General features: G+C 38.9%; 1 protein-coding gene across 8 annotated transcripts in view; it reads right to left on the bottom strand.

Moving 5' to 3' along the window:
- AIMP1 (aminoacyl tRNA synthetase complex interacting multifunctional protein 1) overlaps positions 1–16025 on the bottom strand; it is a 181274-nt gene that overhangs the window by 22312 nt on the left and 142937 nt on the right. For 4 of the 8 annotated variants that reach the window (XM_053253549.1, XM_053253545.1, XM_053253542.1 and 1 more), the window contains 3 exons: positions 6322–6455; positions 1869–1982; positions 1214–1375 (listed from right to left, as the gene is read on the bottom strand). In XM_053253549.1, coding sequence (XP_053109524.1) covers positions 1214–1375; positions 1869–1982; positions 6322–6436 — 391 coding nt within the window. In that variant the 5' untranslated portion in view covers positions 6437–6455. Of the gene's footprint in view, positions 1–1213; positions 1376–1868; positions 1983–6321; positions 6456–13898; positions 13923–14045; positions 14108–16025 lie in introns of those variants that run through there. The other 4 variants (XM_053253543.1, XM_053253550.1, XM_053253548.1 and 1 more) reach the window with 3 other exon arrangements.

Here is a 16025-nt window from a genome sequence, read left to right as displayed (position 1 = left end):
TTAGTCCACATAAGCTAATTAAAATATTTATTTATCGATCACCTTGCCCACTCTACTCCTTACAGTTAATATATACATTTTATATTAAAAGTAGAGTTGAAAGCCAACAGCTATGCACTGGTATGCATTCCTAATTCTGAAAATTGCTTCAATAAAGGCTTACAGTTCTGCAGTTCTCATATAAATCCCTCTCCTGATATCTAAGCACGCTGGGAGCAAAGCATAAGGGAGTTTCATGAATCTGGGCTTGAATGCACTTCATATCTTGAAAATAAAAGGTCAACTCTGCAAAGTAACTGAGGAAAACCAACCTGCACACTAATTGCCCCCTCTATACCAGGCATTCTCAACGTTGGGTCCCCAGATGTTATTGGACTTCCAACCCCCATAATCCCCAGCCCCAGTGGCCTTTAGTTGGGGATTATGGGAGTTGATGTCCAATAACATCTGGGGACCCAATGATGACAATCCCTGCTCTATACCATCAACTGGCAATCCATTTGTCCTAGGAAGTGGTTCTCCCCTCCCCCACCAATAAGAGAACTATAGCTATATTACACTGGAGTCATATTGGGAATTAATGCAGGGAAACAATTTAGGCCAGTCCTACATGCTACTTTCAGGGGGATTTAAAACTAAAAACTGGTTTTGTCATTAAAAAGCAAACAAGCACCCATCTCTTCAGGTACACCATTGCCCATTCTATAATTTGTTGCTTGGCTCCTTCTATTCCTTCATATCACATATTATATTTACTTCTTGCTACGACTCTTGTCTAGTTCACATGGTATCCCCATTAGAAGCAACTTCCCTAGAAAAGGAGCCAGAGCTGTGTTTCACTTAATATATTCTAACAGACTCCAGAACAGAATTTTATAAGTATTCATAACATTTTGCCAATTTTCTGTTTGAGCCAGATTTAATAGTGGTACATTCTCAGTAACAAAAATACAAAAACACCAAAAATAAAACCCAGATTCATATGGAAAGCACATCTAACACTGCAGTATCCTACAAATGGATGTGTGCTCGGTTTACCTTTTCTATGTAAGATTCTGAGGAACCAGAATAATTTTCCTGAAACGTCTTTGAATTTATTATTCACGATGTGGGAAGTGACCTCCCTTTCCTGAAATTTCTTTCCAGTAATACTAAAGATCTTTATTGATGAAATTGTATATTGAAAATGTCCAAGTAACATCTGCAGAAGTACCTTTCTTTTCTGCTTTGTCCTTTTTCTTTTTTTCTTCGCCTGCTCCTTTAGATTGGTCTTTGGCACCAGGTGTGGCGGCTGCAGCAGGTGGAGGCTGAGAGAAGCCTTCTGAAAATGAAGCTGTAGAAGCTGTTTCACTGTGTGGTACTGAGACTTGTTTCACTAAATTTTAAGCACAAAACATTGATTAAAGTTACCCCAATATATTCAAAGGAATATTCCAGATTTAGTTTCTTAAACATCCATTACTTAAACATGAAATCCAATCAACTGATTTAAAACCTTGGCTCTGCTAGTTACAAGGAGTCTGCAAAACTCTGCTTGGACTAAGATATAGTGCTCATTGAAGACTTTGGTTTTGCTTCCAATTGTGTATTCACTTACATACAGTAACTTGATCTGCTTTTTACTGCTGAACATCATGAGAATTACAGTGCATTTCTGAAGTAGGTACCAGCAATAAAATTACTCCTATGGTTCTTACAATTCAAAAAATTCACTCTTTTAAAATACAGAAGCAGATGACAAGTATATTTCTTAGCCTTTTCTGTGGTCTGTTGCATGAGGCAAAGAAACAAAATACTCAAAACAAAAATTACTAGAGGAGCTATGCTTGCATAAGATGATATTTCCCCCCAAGTCCTAGTTCAGTCACCTCCATTTCGAATTTCTGCCTGGATCAATTCCTGCTTCAGCAAATCTATTTCTTTCTTCAGTTTAGCATTTTCTACACGAAGTTTCTTCTCTTCCCTTAAGGATGCCTGCAAGACTACAGGAAGCAGAATCTTCAGAAGGGATTACAACTGTCAAATTGTCATAAACGATAAGCTTAAATTCACTTCTTTAGCCTACTTTCCACTAGGCTTATGAGATCACCCGGCATTCCATGTGGGTGTGTTTCTGTGTGTGTGTGCACCCCCATCCCATCAATTTCTCAATGCCTGGACCAATATGAACCAAACTGGGTACAGATGTAGGGACACCTCAACCGTGTAGTTTGTGATGATGTCATCCACCCCGATTCAAGATGGTGGATGTATAAACATTTGAGGTACAAGAGGACTAACTTGTGGACTGCCTAACCAATCTGAACCAAACTTGGTACAGTTGTAGTGAGTGTCACACAGGGACACCTCAATGGTCATCCACCCTGATTCAAGATGGCAGACATGTGAACATTTGAGGTGCAATTGAGCTTAACTTGAACCGCCTAACCGATTTGGACCAAATTTGGTGCAGTTGTAGGCACACATAGGGACACCTCAAATGTATATTTTGTGAATATGTCACCCACTGAAATTCAAGATGGAAGATGCATGAACATTTGAGGCTAAGTGGGCTAACTTGTGAACTTCCTAACAGACTTGGACCAAATTTAGTCCAATTGTAGGGATAGTGAAAGGCAAGTAGGCAGATTAGTTTCTACTGGAACTTGTTTTACAAGTTATAAGCTCTATTAATGATTGTGTAATATTAAAAAAACCTACTGGCACTTGTTCTTAAGCTTCAAAATACAGGAAACTCATAATTCTTATACACAAACTATTCCATATACATATGCTAAAGCTGTGTCTATAAACAACTCAGTTCAATAATCAAATCAACATAGAAAAAATAATGGCTCACATGCAGAGGGATCCTCCATGGAAACACAGAATCTGCACAACTGGTGCCTTCTCCCTAGGGAGCCTCTGAGCTTCCCAAAAAGCCCTCGCTGTGGCTGCAGCATGAAAGGGTGCAGGGGGAAGGGAGAATGTCAAATGGAAACACCTGCCTCGCTAGTGAAGCTGCACCCTATTTCTGCGTGCTATGACTTCTGGTGTGACATATCCAGGATCCCAGCTAGATTAAAATCTGCCACCACCTACTGAATTAACGATCAGCAAATCTTAGCTAGAATGTGTAGCAAAGGATGTATTTAAGATAACTGCCAGTTACTGGGGTCATGTAATTAAGAAAATAACTGCCAATGTTCCACAGAGTGCAACACCCAATGTAAGGCAGCCCCGGTGGTGGTATGGAGATGAGAAGTTGTGCAATGAGCCAACGCATCACACAGGCACTTTCACAATGCAGCTTCCACTGGGAAAGTAGCTCAGTGCAAATGCTCACATGTTGCTTTAGGTCACTGTGCAACTTCCTGCCTCCACAATACCACCAAGGCTGCCTTTCACAGAACCCCCCTGGGCAGGTCCCCAGCACAGAATGTCGGCCAATGTCTCTAACTAATAACTTATGCGATAACCAGTGTTTTTTCTCACTAGCCTTTTAAAGTCAACCTTTATCTCCCAACGATCATGCACTCTACTCTGCCCAACATTCCATCTTACTCTCCAGCTGTCACTCATCTTCGCATTATACTTTTTGAGTAGCTCCGGGGGCTGCCCAGGGAGGAGGCGATGGTTGCGCTGATTTTGCATTCCACTGGCACCACTCGGTATGTGAGTCAATAAAGTTACATAGAATCACTAATGTAATCAACGTACATCAGGAATTTCTTGCAATAGAGCTGCAATTCCAATTTATTTTGTTATGTACTAAAATGAGAAAAATGGAAATCTCAGCTTTAAAAAACTACACGCACACAAACACATGAGAGAAGCAATCATAGTAACAGAGAAAGTCTCAACACAGCAACTAAATGCCTGCCTGGAGGCAGTGATGGGCTGGATGAGAGGTAACAGGCTGAGGCTGAATCCAGATAAGACGGAGGTACTTATTGTGCGGGGTCAGAACTCGGGAGATGATTTTGATCTGCCAGTTCGGGATGGGGTCACACTTCCCCAGAAGGAACAGGTACGCAGTCTGCAGGTGCTTCTGGTCACAAAACTCTCCCTGGTGTCCCAGGTTGAGGCAGTGGCCAGAAATGTCTTTTATCAGCTTCGGCTGATACGCCAGTTGCATCCTTTTCTTGAGAAAAATGACATCAGAACAGTAGCACATCTGCTGGTCACCTCCAGACTTGACTACTGCAATGCACTCTATGTGGGGCTGCCTTTGTACGTAGTCTGGAAACTGCAGACGGGCCTTCTCCATTGCTGCCCTGAGGCTTTAGAACACAGTTCTTGCTGAAATAAGAGCCTCCCCATCTCATACAGCTTTTACAAAGGCAGTCAAGATGCATTTGTTCACCCAGGCTTTTAATTAGATATCATTTTAATTGTGTTTTAATACTTTTAATGTTTTAAATTTTAATTGTTGAAATGTGTTGATCTTTTTATTGGTTGTTTTTATTTTCTTTTAAACCACCCAGAGAACTTGTGTTTTGTGTGGTATAGAAGTGTGTTAAATAAAATTAAAATAAATAAAATATGTTTTTTTTCATTAAGATCCTGGAATGGAGAGGAGATTTGATTTCTGTGAATGTAATACAGCCTTGCATTAGCAATAATTAGTTTTGCTCATTATTAAAACAAGGATATTTTACCACCCTACACTATTATCAAACTGTCTGATCAACCTGCTGAACCTTATGCACTTTGCAGTTATGCACTTGCAGAATGAACTTCGAAATCACATGCTCTCCCCTTTTACTTGGCATCTGTTCCAAGAAATGAATTGTTTTTCTTAGGCTCTTATGGGAATACAATCTGGAAATGAACTGTATACCTCTTTCAATGAAGCATGTGGTCAAAAGGTTTATTCTTTAAAACCTTCTTTCAGCCTAGAGCAGGAAATCAGAGGTGGAAGAAAGACGACAGAGTATTTCACTGTAAACTGTAGCAAGATGGACACGAGAGGCACTACCTTTGGACTACACTGAAAAGTTTGATCTCCTGTATTTATATGTAGAACATTTGTCAGCTGATCCTAGGCCAAAAAGCTTCCTTGGGAATTGGAAACAAGGTGAGGATTTAGTTCAGACACATTGCTTAAACAATATGCTAAACTTCAACGTCGAGAATGATCAAGGAAATAGACAAAAGCTTTTTCGGAGATAGCAGTGCCCCGTCACCTGGTTTGGCTTGGCAGCATGGACTGGGAGCACCCACCTGCCCATGAAACACAAGAGGGGGGAGGTCGTCATACTGGTCTTGGCCTCAAGCAGCACAATTTCTTGGGCCACCTCTGGGTCTAACTTTCAGTTTAGCTTACTTTATATGATGGATCCTGCAAGACAGGTTGTAGCGACTGCCAATTATTTCCTGAATACAATTCAAGCTCCTGATTATCATCTATAGAGCCATAAGAGCCATCTTCTCCCATACAGGAACATAGGAAACTGCCTTCTACCAAGTCAGACCATTGGTCCATCTAGCTCAGTATTGTCTACCCAGACTGGCAGGGGCTTCTCCAGTGTTACAGGCAGGAGTCTCTCCCAGCTCTATCTGGAGATGCCAGGGAAGGAAAGACTTTGCTCCATATGTCATCCAAGTGGTTAAGTCAGCAGCTGCCCTTTCTAGGCAACGATGGAATAGTTTCCCTAGGAAGGACTGCTGGGCACCAGGCAATTACTTTCCAAGCTCCTCCCATTTTTGAAACAAGAGAAACTTTGCTTTCCTGTTTCTCTTTGTGTTCATCATTGCTTTAGATGTTTTTCAATGGTACAGTATTACTACTGTACAATACTTCAAATAGCAATGTAAACCACAGTGCTTTATTACTATTGTAAATACAATTTTCCTCTTAACTACTTTTTAAAGATTTGAAAACAGATAAGTAATGAGGGAAGGAGATTGATGGAAAGGAGAAGTTCCTCCTAGACAGCATGTGAAGTTTTTACAAAGGGCTTGGTTCCTCTGCTAATTGAGCAAAGAAGCACCTTTTAAAAAGTGATTTATTTATTTTTTTAAATGAGCAGGGGCAGAGCAATCAGTCCTATCCAACTCCAGCACAGCATCCCTACAGTGGCTGTTGCTGGTGTCTATCTTATGTTTCTTTTAAGGTTTTGAGCCTGTTGGAGACAGGGATCCATCTTTATTTATTTCATTTTCTCTCTCTATGTAAATTGCTTTGTGAACTTTTGTTGAAGAGTGGTATATAAATATTCTTTGTAGTAGCAGTAGTAATAATAATAATAATAATAATAATAATAATAATTTCAATACTCTGCTGATACTGCATGGAAATTTCACACACACACACACGGTTAAATGCCAATTCCTTACTGGCTTTTTCCTTTAAAAGAGCAACTTGTTGCTTAAGGTATTCAATAACTTGATCTGCTTCTGCACCCTTCTGCTCCAGTCTGTTCAAAACTGCATTGTTGGCTGCCATTTTCATCCAAGATCGGACTAAAAACCTAAATAGAAGGAAGCAGGATGATGTGAACATTTTATTAATGTAATTATCCCCAGCTCTGTTTTGAATAAATAGACTGAAAACCAATCATTACTGGCACAGAAGAGCATCAATAAGAGGCATGGTGATTAACTCAAAACACATATAAAATAACGAACTGTTACGCTGATTTTGCTGCGTGACATGTACTTTCCAGTACTCTGGAAGAAAAACCACTTTTGCTGCCGATTTGTAGAAAATATGTTTCTATGTAATACAGCTTCAATTTCCACATGCGTAGACTATAAGGCAGACACAGTGTGTGATTCAGCCAAAGTTGAGCACTTTTAGGATCCACTGAAGTCTATGGGAGAAATAAGGTTATGCAATGGTTTTATGGCACAGCACTAGCAAAAGCTGGACTTTGACGAGGCAAGACAGAAAAAGTATTGATGCTTTTGAACTATGGTGCTGGAGAAGACTTTTGAGGATACCATGGACAGGCAGGAAAAACAAATTAATAGAACAAATCAATCCAGAATTTTCACTTGAGGCACAAATGAACAGGCTCAAACTATTGTACTTTGGACACATTATGCGAAGACCCAGCTCCTTGAGAAGTCCATAATGCTGGGAAAAGTTGAAGGAAAGCGAAGAAGAGGACAATCAGCAGCAAGGTGGATGGACTCGATTACGACAGCAATGAATGCACCACTGAGAGACCTTAAAGGCCAAGTTGAAGACAGATCACCCTGGAGAAAATCTGTGTGGTCACTAAGAGTTGACACCGACTTGATGGCACTTAATCACTCGCTAGGCATATCATGTCAAACACTACAATTGTTACAGAAGAGTTGATATTAAGTAGAACTAGATGGCCCAGGCGCAGAGCATCTGCAGCTCTAGTTCTCCCTCATTCCTGGCAACCCTCTCTCATTCTCGGCCCCTCGTTCTCAGCCCTCCTCCAATATTTTTTCGCGTTTTCCACCCACATGCTGCTTCCCCCCCACCCGGCCGCCCACCCGTTCACTGGCTTTACTTTTCCCGCTGCTGTCACATTCCCCTCCCCTTGCTTGTGAACTCTCGTGAGAGCTGCCACACATGGGATTAGCAATGGGTACATCTACGTCTAAGAGAATTTATATATGTATTTGTCATATGAATATATTTTCTTACACAAGGAAATGCAAGCTGGCAATAATAGATTATGGTCAATTTAAAAACATAAGCAGAATAACCAGTTGCAGCATTCTTCACTGTAAGTGAAAGCTACCACCAACCCTAAGCATATGTCCATCACCATTTTTTCTTTCATCACTACTCTAGCCATTGTTCCAGTCATTTCACTATGAAAGATAACAGAAGCTGAAGTGGGAAAGTCCAGCAATGTCAGCTTCTTGAAATCAATTAGACTTAAAGGAAGGGGGTCAAACCAAACCTAAAGCTTAACCAACAGAAAACTATTTCAGAGAGGTTTTTTCAGTGAACCAAAACCTAAAATCTTAGTTATCTTGAACGATAACTAAACCTCCTAAACAGTAACTGGTTCAAGTAATTCAATAATCAGACACTCAAAAGCTGAGTGAACAATAATTCAGTAATTAAAATCTTCAGTTTAAGAAGAGAGTTAAGATGCATTTACATTTTGATTCGTGCAATAAAAAGCATAGAAATTACATGATAAGGTGCACCACATAAGCTGTAAAGACTTTGTACAGTGTGGTTATGATTGGAGAAGCTTTTGAATGTCTGGATGCATCCCGCCCCAGCTCAATGTTCAGCTGAAAGACCAAGGCAAAGTGTGGATGTATGGAGCCTCATTTCTATAGCTAGCATCGTATACCAGACTGTACAAAGCCTTTACAGCTTATATGGCATGGAAGTTAAGATAGGTACCTTAACATGGTATTTCCATGCTTTTTAGGGCATGAATGAAAGTGTAAACACATCTTAACTCTCATCTTACTGAATCTCCAGGGTTTTTAAGGAGGAAAATGTGTCTGAGCAATGTGAAAAAGGCAAGTTTAATAGTGCCTTTTCCCCATGCTGGCTAAGTAGAGCCTCCACATTAACAGGCAGTATATCTCAGATATAGAAAGTGCAGTTCTATGGCAGGATTCTACAATCCCATGGGACAGTACTCCTCCGGGGCATTATACCTTCTGCACATCCAGGTCCACATTAAACATTTTAAGTAGCACTGAGGATGTTTAAGCTATATCACCTAAATTCTGTGTCAGTCTGCATGTTCTTCTGCTGAACATGCAGAAGAGCTCTGCAGACTGACACAAATGCAGCATGAGGTTATTTTTTTGCAATTAAAATTTAACTCATGAACTCCAATCCTGTTCATCAATCAACAGCCAGTGACATTTAGAAAAATTACTGGAATGCCAAGACATTTTAGGCAAGGTAGCTAATGGAAACTTCCCCCCGGGAACTTCAGTTGGTTCAGAATGCGGCAGCCAGGTTGGTCTCTGGGTCATCTCGGAGAGACCACATCACTCCTTTGCTGATAGAGCTACACTGGCTGCCAATAGGCTTCCAGACAAAATACAAAGTGCTAGTTATAACTTACAAAGCCCTAAATGGCTTAGGCCTTAGGTATCTAAGAGAGCATCTTCTTCACTACAAGCCCCACCGCCCTCCAAGGTCATCTGAGGAGGTCTGTCTCCAGTTACCGCCAACTCGTTTGGTGGCTACACAGAGATGGGCCTTCTCGGTTGCTGCCCCGAGATTGTGGAAAGCGCTCCCTGCTGAGATACGTTCCTCCCCATTGCTGGCAATTTTCAAAACACACCTGAAAACCCATCTTTTCGCCCAAGCTTTCTCAGCTTCCTAATTTTTTTTGTTTTTAATCTCTGGTTTATTTTTGAATTGTTAAATTAAGTTGTTTTAAGTTTTTTGTATATATTTTTAACTGGTTTTATGCTATTGTAAACTACCCAGAGATGAAAAGTTTGGGGCGGTGCACAAATTTGATAAATAAATAAATATAAAAATAAACCTGGCCCAAAGGGCAGAGTGGTGAAGCAGCTGCCATTTTGGTTGTGGGCACAGCTGTGGGCAAAGTGAGCAAGAGTGCTACTGTGCCAAGTCTTCTTAGTGTAAAAGATGATGCTTTTTTAATGCCTTGCAGGTTTGGGTAACTATCCATTTTGGGGGTCCTTTACATACACACACACACACACTTACTTCTCTGGCATGGAATTGAATGATTTAAAGTATTTAAAGGCACCACAAAACCAATTATGTATGACTTCAGTTAAAAAAAAAATCACCAACACTTTAAACCCCTGTTCAATAGAGGACAAACTTTAAACTGCTTTATCTGAGCTATCTTTCAACTGATCTTTACCCAATTGGCAGGGGAGGTATCTCTTGTCATATAGCTGATGGCCAGGCAGATTGGACAAATGGTTTGAATTTTATAAGCAATAGAATGTCCACAGCTTATAATGGTGCAACGCTGAGAACACTCTTCACCTTAACTATACTGGTACTATTGTGTCACTATAACAACTGTTTGATTAATGCTTTATTTGCCTTGGTGTGTTTTTTTAAATCCTGTTGTATTTTGTTTATAAAAAGCTTTAAAAGTTGAAAAACAAACAACTAAAACCAAACATTTTTCTCAAGTTAAAGAGTTATCAGATTTACATTGCAAGTAAAAAAAAAATATATGATATTGTTCTACATGAAATGTATCTAAACCAGAATGGTTTAGGAATTGAATCACAGTGAATCACTACTGAAACACTTTTAAAGTCAGTATACTGTATAACCCAGGGAGTTTAAAAAAACCAAAAATATACTGAACACCACATTGTAATGTTCGACTCTGTGCTTAAATTGAACTAAAGTGGTGCCCAGACATGTAAGCAAGAAGAAAAAGGTTTACTTAAAAGTAGTAATTTCCAACAGCAATTGTCATAGTGTCTGAAAAGGCCAGTTAACAAGCCCACAACCTGTTTCTGTGTTAAGAATGCATCCCATGACATTTTCTTTAGAATTAACAGCAGAAGCAGCTCTTAATAATACCAATACATATTTTCATGAGCAGCTGTTACTTAAAACAGCGTAGTGGGTTGGTTTTGTTTGTTTTTTGCGCACCATTTAATAGTTTCTAAATTTGCTAACTCAAATCAGCTTTTTTCTAAAAAAGAAAAAAAATCCTCCTGCGAGCAAAAAACATTCACTATAAGCTTAGCCAACAACAACAAAATTACTACTACAACTTCAAAGGGAATTGAACTGGAGAATTGTTTCCGTTGTAGCAATACTGGCTATTGACTTGAGGCTTGGGACTGAAGTTACTCATCTGCACTGAGTAGAATTTTCACACTTGTCAAACAAGTTTCCATAAATCTACACTGTAACCGAACAAACGAGCAATCGGTATTTTGTAGCTTAAATGTTAAAACAAAATGTAGAAGAACTATATTTATATTACATATAAAATAGTGATAGAAAATTAATTTTAAGTAATCAAAACAGACTGAGATTACTACATATATGGGGAAAGCCAAATAGAACTAATTTCAAGGCAACACCATGATTCATAAATTGCTAAAGTCAGCTTCATTCATATTTTAAACTTTAGAAGTTACTTTACCAAAAAAAAAACACTGGCTTACATGTCCCCCACAGTGTAACATGGTCTGTCGTAGGCAAGATGGCTGTAAATACCAGTTGCAGGGGAGCAACAGCAAGAGAGGTGCATGCTTTCATCTCTTGCTTGTGGGCTTCCCAGAGGCACTAGTGGGCCACCGTGTGAAACAGGATGCTGGACCCAACAGACCTTGAGCCTAATCCAGCAGAGCTGTTCTTATGTTCGGGAACTGCCGAACTGCCCACACTGCTATGGGGGGCTCTAACACACATAGCAATGGTGCTGCACATGAGGGCAGTTCCAGAACTACTGACCTCTTGCACAATGGCAAATTGCACACTTCTTCCATTGGGAATAACTGACACCATGTGCAGCGTGCGATCACACAAGAGGTCAACAGCTCTGATATTGCCCTCTGGTGCAGAACCATCACTGTGTGTAGTAGAGCCTTGCAGCAGTGCGGACAGTTCTGAAACACCCGAGTTATTTTGTGGGACATGTACACCATCAGAAACAAACATAGTATTGGGAAATAAGTTCTCTCTTTTTTAAAAAAGTGAATACAGCAACAACAAATGGGATCTGAAAAATCTTCTGAAATTGGTACTGCAATCAAATTTTGTTTTTCTTTTTTTGGAATAACTGACCCTTTATAGACTTGTATCAAAACAGCCTGCCATTAAGTTTGGTGGCTGGGATCCAAAACTCCACAGCAAGTGCCACATGCCCAAAGGTACTCTCAGCTTATGTTTCTTGAACAGCGGCCTCCCATCTCAGAGAGTAAATTGAGGAGATTTCAGAAGCAGTTTTTTTATTTTATTTATATACCACCTGACTCCAGAGGCTCCAGGTGGTTCACAAAAACAAAAAACAAGAACAGCTACTAAAACAAGAATTAAAAATCTAACACATTCAAAAATTACAGCAGTTAAGAACTACAGCATTAAAAAAAATAATGAAATGGTACAGATAGAGTACAGCTTATCATCTGGTGGAGGGAAAAAAATTGACAGACATGCTTAAAATAGCTCATTGGAACCAAACCCTGGGATATAGCATGCAGGCAAATTTTAAGATGAATGTAGCATTAGGCTGCTTGACAGCCACCTAATATGCCTTCTGTTCTCCCTTTCCACTTTCTACAGCAGTAATGAAAGCAAAAAACATTCTTCTTAAACATCATGAAGTCTAGAATGCTGCTGAATCACCAGAAATTGAATGACAAATGAAACGTGGGTTTAGGGTCTGGCTGATTTCTCTGAGGCTGGAGGCCTATACAAAGATCAATTCTAAGACAAATGAATCTTGCCTCCTAAACAGTGCCTTTTGTCACTCTCCTAATCACAATTCATAGAATAAATGAAATATTGCTTAACTGAATATAAAATTAAAAAGCAGCAGCCAGATGCCAGACTAATTCTGCATCGATATGCCAGAGTTCCCATTACTTGAGGGGGTGCCTGCGATTTTTGGCAATCCACCTTTCCCTCTGTAGTTGCCTCTGCCTCCAGAAATGATGTCCCTGTAGGTTGGAGGACAGGAGACACAGATGGCTGCAGCAGGAAGGGGGTGGGTTTTAACCAAATATCACCTGTGGAGAACATTAGCATATCAGCAGTGGATTAGCTTGGATGTTGGCCACTATTTTCTAAGATTACTATTCTATTTATGGGCTAACCAAGTTGCCTTAACAGAGACAAAATTCAGTTTTGAAAACAACTAACAGCTACAGATATTGTAAAGTTCTCTTTACCCCCAGCCTTTAATTTTCACTGTCAATTTCTGACAGCACTTTTTGGGAAACAGGAAATATACATATCATATCTAAAATATATTCAGAAGGCAACTTGATAGACTAATCTTTATATTTTAATTACATCTATAACAGCAAAGTTCATGAAGAAATTTAGCCATTCGCCTTTATTATGCCTACAATAATTTCAAACTGCCGTCTAAACTAAAGAAAGAGGAGTTGCCTGGCAAATACAATGTCAGATACCTGCTCCTTCTGGTCTCGTTTTAAGAATCTGGTCTTTAATATAGTCATTGTAATTTACTAGTTTGAGCCATAATAGTTAAATTTTAATTAAAAAGCCATCATAGTTCCTTATTAAACCATACTCTTGAATGAGCAAAGATGCTTGAATGAGCAGGGGTGACTGGAACCCCACCCATTTTCAAAATAGTTTTCACCAATGAAAGATGTTGTATCCAATCTCAGTCAAAACTCAATTTTGGAAAAATAATTATTGCAGAGTCAGACACATTTCAGGTACAAACATAACACACAAATTATTTAGTCAATTTTTTACGGTAGAGTAACAATGGCTTCTTTCCGTCCATTCAAAATAACTTTAGTTCATAAAATATTCTTCATGAGTCAATGTCTCATACTAAACACATTGTGTTCCATATATCATCAGTGTTGGATTTTTAAATTTTTTATCTTAACTTATCTGCTAAAACACTGTTTGAGTTTAAAGTATCTGAAATATATATATATATATATATATATATATATATATATATATATACACACACACACACACACACACACACACACACACACACACACACTTAAAGATTGTGATAAATTTAAAACAAAGAAGTAGAGGAGTTTCATTACTGAACTACATAAGACAGGGTTAAAGTTCCAAAAATACACTGACAATTTAAGAAAGCATGCAGCAGCCAGTAAGTATACAGTTACTGATATAGTCAATTTTAAGCATGAACTTTTCTCCTCATGAAGTCAAATGATTCAACCATTTAAGATTGCAAGAGAAATAATCTTACATACTAACACATGTTCTAAAACAGAGGGCAATCTGCTAGATACCATAATTGTTTTACCTGATGTCATACTTTGCAGTCCCAGTCCTAAATCAAGTACTTCCGAATCAAGTAGAAATATATATTTTAAAATGTCACCATCTCAAGCTTACAGATTGTTGAAATGGTAAAAATGGGGGAAATTTAATATCCAGCCTTCTACATTACCTGAACAAATCGGTCCAATTATGAAATTAAGAGCATACACAAGCTCCTAAGGCATGTCGCCACACTGCCTGGCAGCAACTGGCCCTTGTCCGTTATTTATAGCCATACACCACTTCAGTCAGATAGTGCAGTGGAATTTCTGCCTTATATATTTGGACTAGTACTTGAGTTTTTAAAAAATTCTGCAAATGATGTATACATTTTACATGTACTGCTTTCAAAGTTTTCATACGGAGAAGCTGGAAGGGTCAGTCTAAATTGGCTGCTGTAGTTCATGGATTAATTAGTTTCATGGCCTCACAGCAGAAATGTTAACACTCCCCTCTTGTAACACCTGTACAGAAATACATTCCCCCATGTTCTCTTTCACTTTAGCATTCCTCTGGGCATTAACTAGGTAACAAAAAAATCTGTTAAACAGGAATTTAAGGGCTCCTCTACCATAAAATGAATTAAAGCACTTAGCAAAGCTGCAATGATACAAAAGTGACATATCAATGACTTACAAATCCTGTGAATCCATTATCCAGCTAAAGCATGTTCAGAAACAAAGTGAGAACCTGTTATTATCTTAGGTCAGTATAACAATGCAGACTGACATTTTATGCTGCAGATCGCCACTTTTATTTATTATTTATAACTATTTATAACTTTCTTCTCCAACCACAGAAATAAACTCGTCACCTAAAGAATGGATTCCCAAGGATGTTTATTTGCAATCTGTAAATCACTTATAAGTGTACATGTGCTTTAAATTAGTTTAATTCATTAATTTAGGTTACTAAGGTAACCTAAGGGCACAAAGAAATGCTTTCTAGATAATACAGATAATGGCTGAAAAGAGATGGGGAAAGTTAAAGGTTAGGGTTAGGGTAGACTTGATTTGAATGGCCAAAACTTATGCCTTGTTATCTGGCCCTGGCAGCACACTAAAATTCCATACAATATTCTACACAAGGTATATAATACATTTCACAGAAGAACACACAGCAGAACATCTATAAGTCTGGCTGAAGTTCTAGATACAGCATGTGTGGACAAGTACACATGCAGACAGAGGTATTATGAAGATTTTTACTGCTGCAAGTCACCCAACCAAAGAGATACTTTTCTATTTAAAACCAGACTGCCTATTAAGTTGCAGTAAGAACTTGTTACATATCTTCATCTGCACTCCCCTCCCCCCTGCACTAGGATTGACTTCCAACTTTCAATTCAGTATCATTCCCATTGTTGCTGCCGTACAAATAAGTGGCCTAATCAATCAGATCATCCCAAGCACATTTTGAGATCCTTATATCATTCCCAACAGGAATGCCAACATATAAACCTCCAGCCCTTGAACAGCTGCTCCTAAATATGGTAATAGAACTACGTTCAGTTATGTGTGAATGGCCATACTTGCTGATCTAGCAATCTTGTCCTGGCCATCCATTCGAGACTGAAGGAACGATCTAGCTACTTATGTAGCAATTGTTTCTCCCTCATATAGAGAGAAAATACATCTGCCAGCTGGTTAATCTTAAATTCCAGATTTACAAAAAAGAATCTGACAATATTTTACAGTGTGCTTTGAATTCCTAAGCCGTTTAACACCAAGATGTTTACCTCTTAAAATTTAACAAGAGAAAAGCTAATTGTGCACAGATTGCACAATCTCGCATCTCTCGTCACAACATAAAACCAAAAAACCACACACAAAACCCAATCATGAATTTGTATAGATGCATTACCTTTGCTCTCTGCATGAACAAACACAACCATAACAGTTCAGATTTTGAACCACTGTGGAGCTACTGACACACAAATATTTTGTTAATCGATAGCTGCGAGTGGGAAAATCACTACAACTGGCCTGTATTTTCCTTATATACTCTTTTTAGTGGGACTTGGCATTCTGTCCAAGCAGTTGCTTTCTTAATGTTGAAGCCACACATGAAGCCAATTTAAACTGCAAACTGGTTCTGCTGGGCAAGTAGG

The sequence above is a fragment of the Hemicordylus capensis genome, chromosome 5 (genome assembly GCF_027244095.1).
Source record: "Hemicordylus capensis ecotype Gifberg chromosome 5, rHemCap1.1.pri, whole genome shotgun sequence".
In the NCBI taxonomy this organism is placed as follows: domain Eukaryota; kingdom Metazoa; phylum Chordata; class Lepidosauria; order Squamata; family Cordylidae; genus Hemicordylus; species Hemicordylus capensis.
Note: the sequence above shows the minus strand (reverse complement) of the source record. Positions and strands in the feature narration are given on the sequence as shown.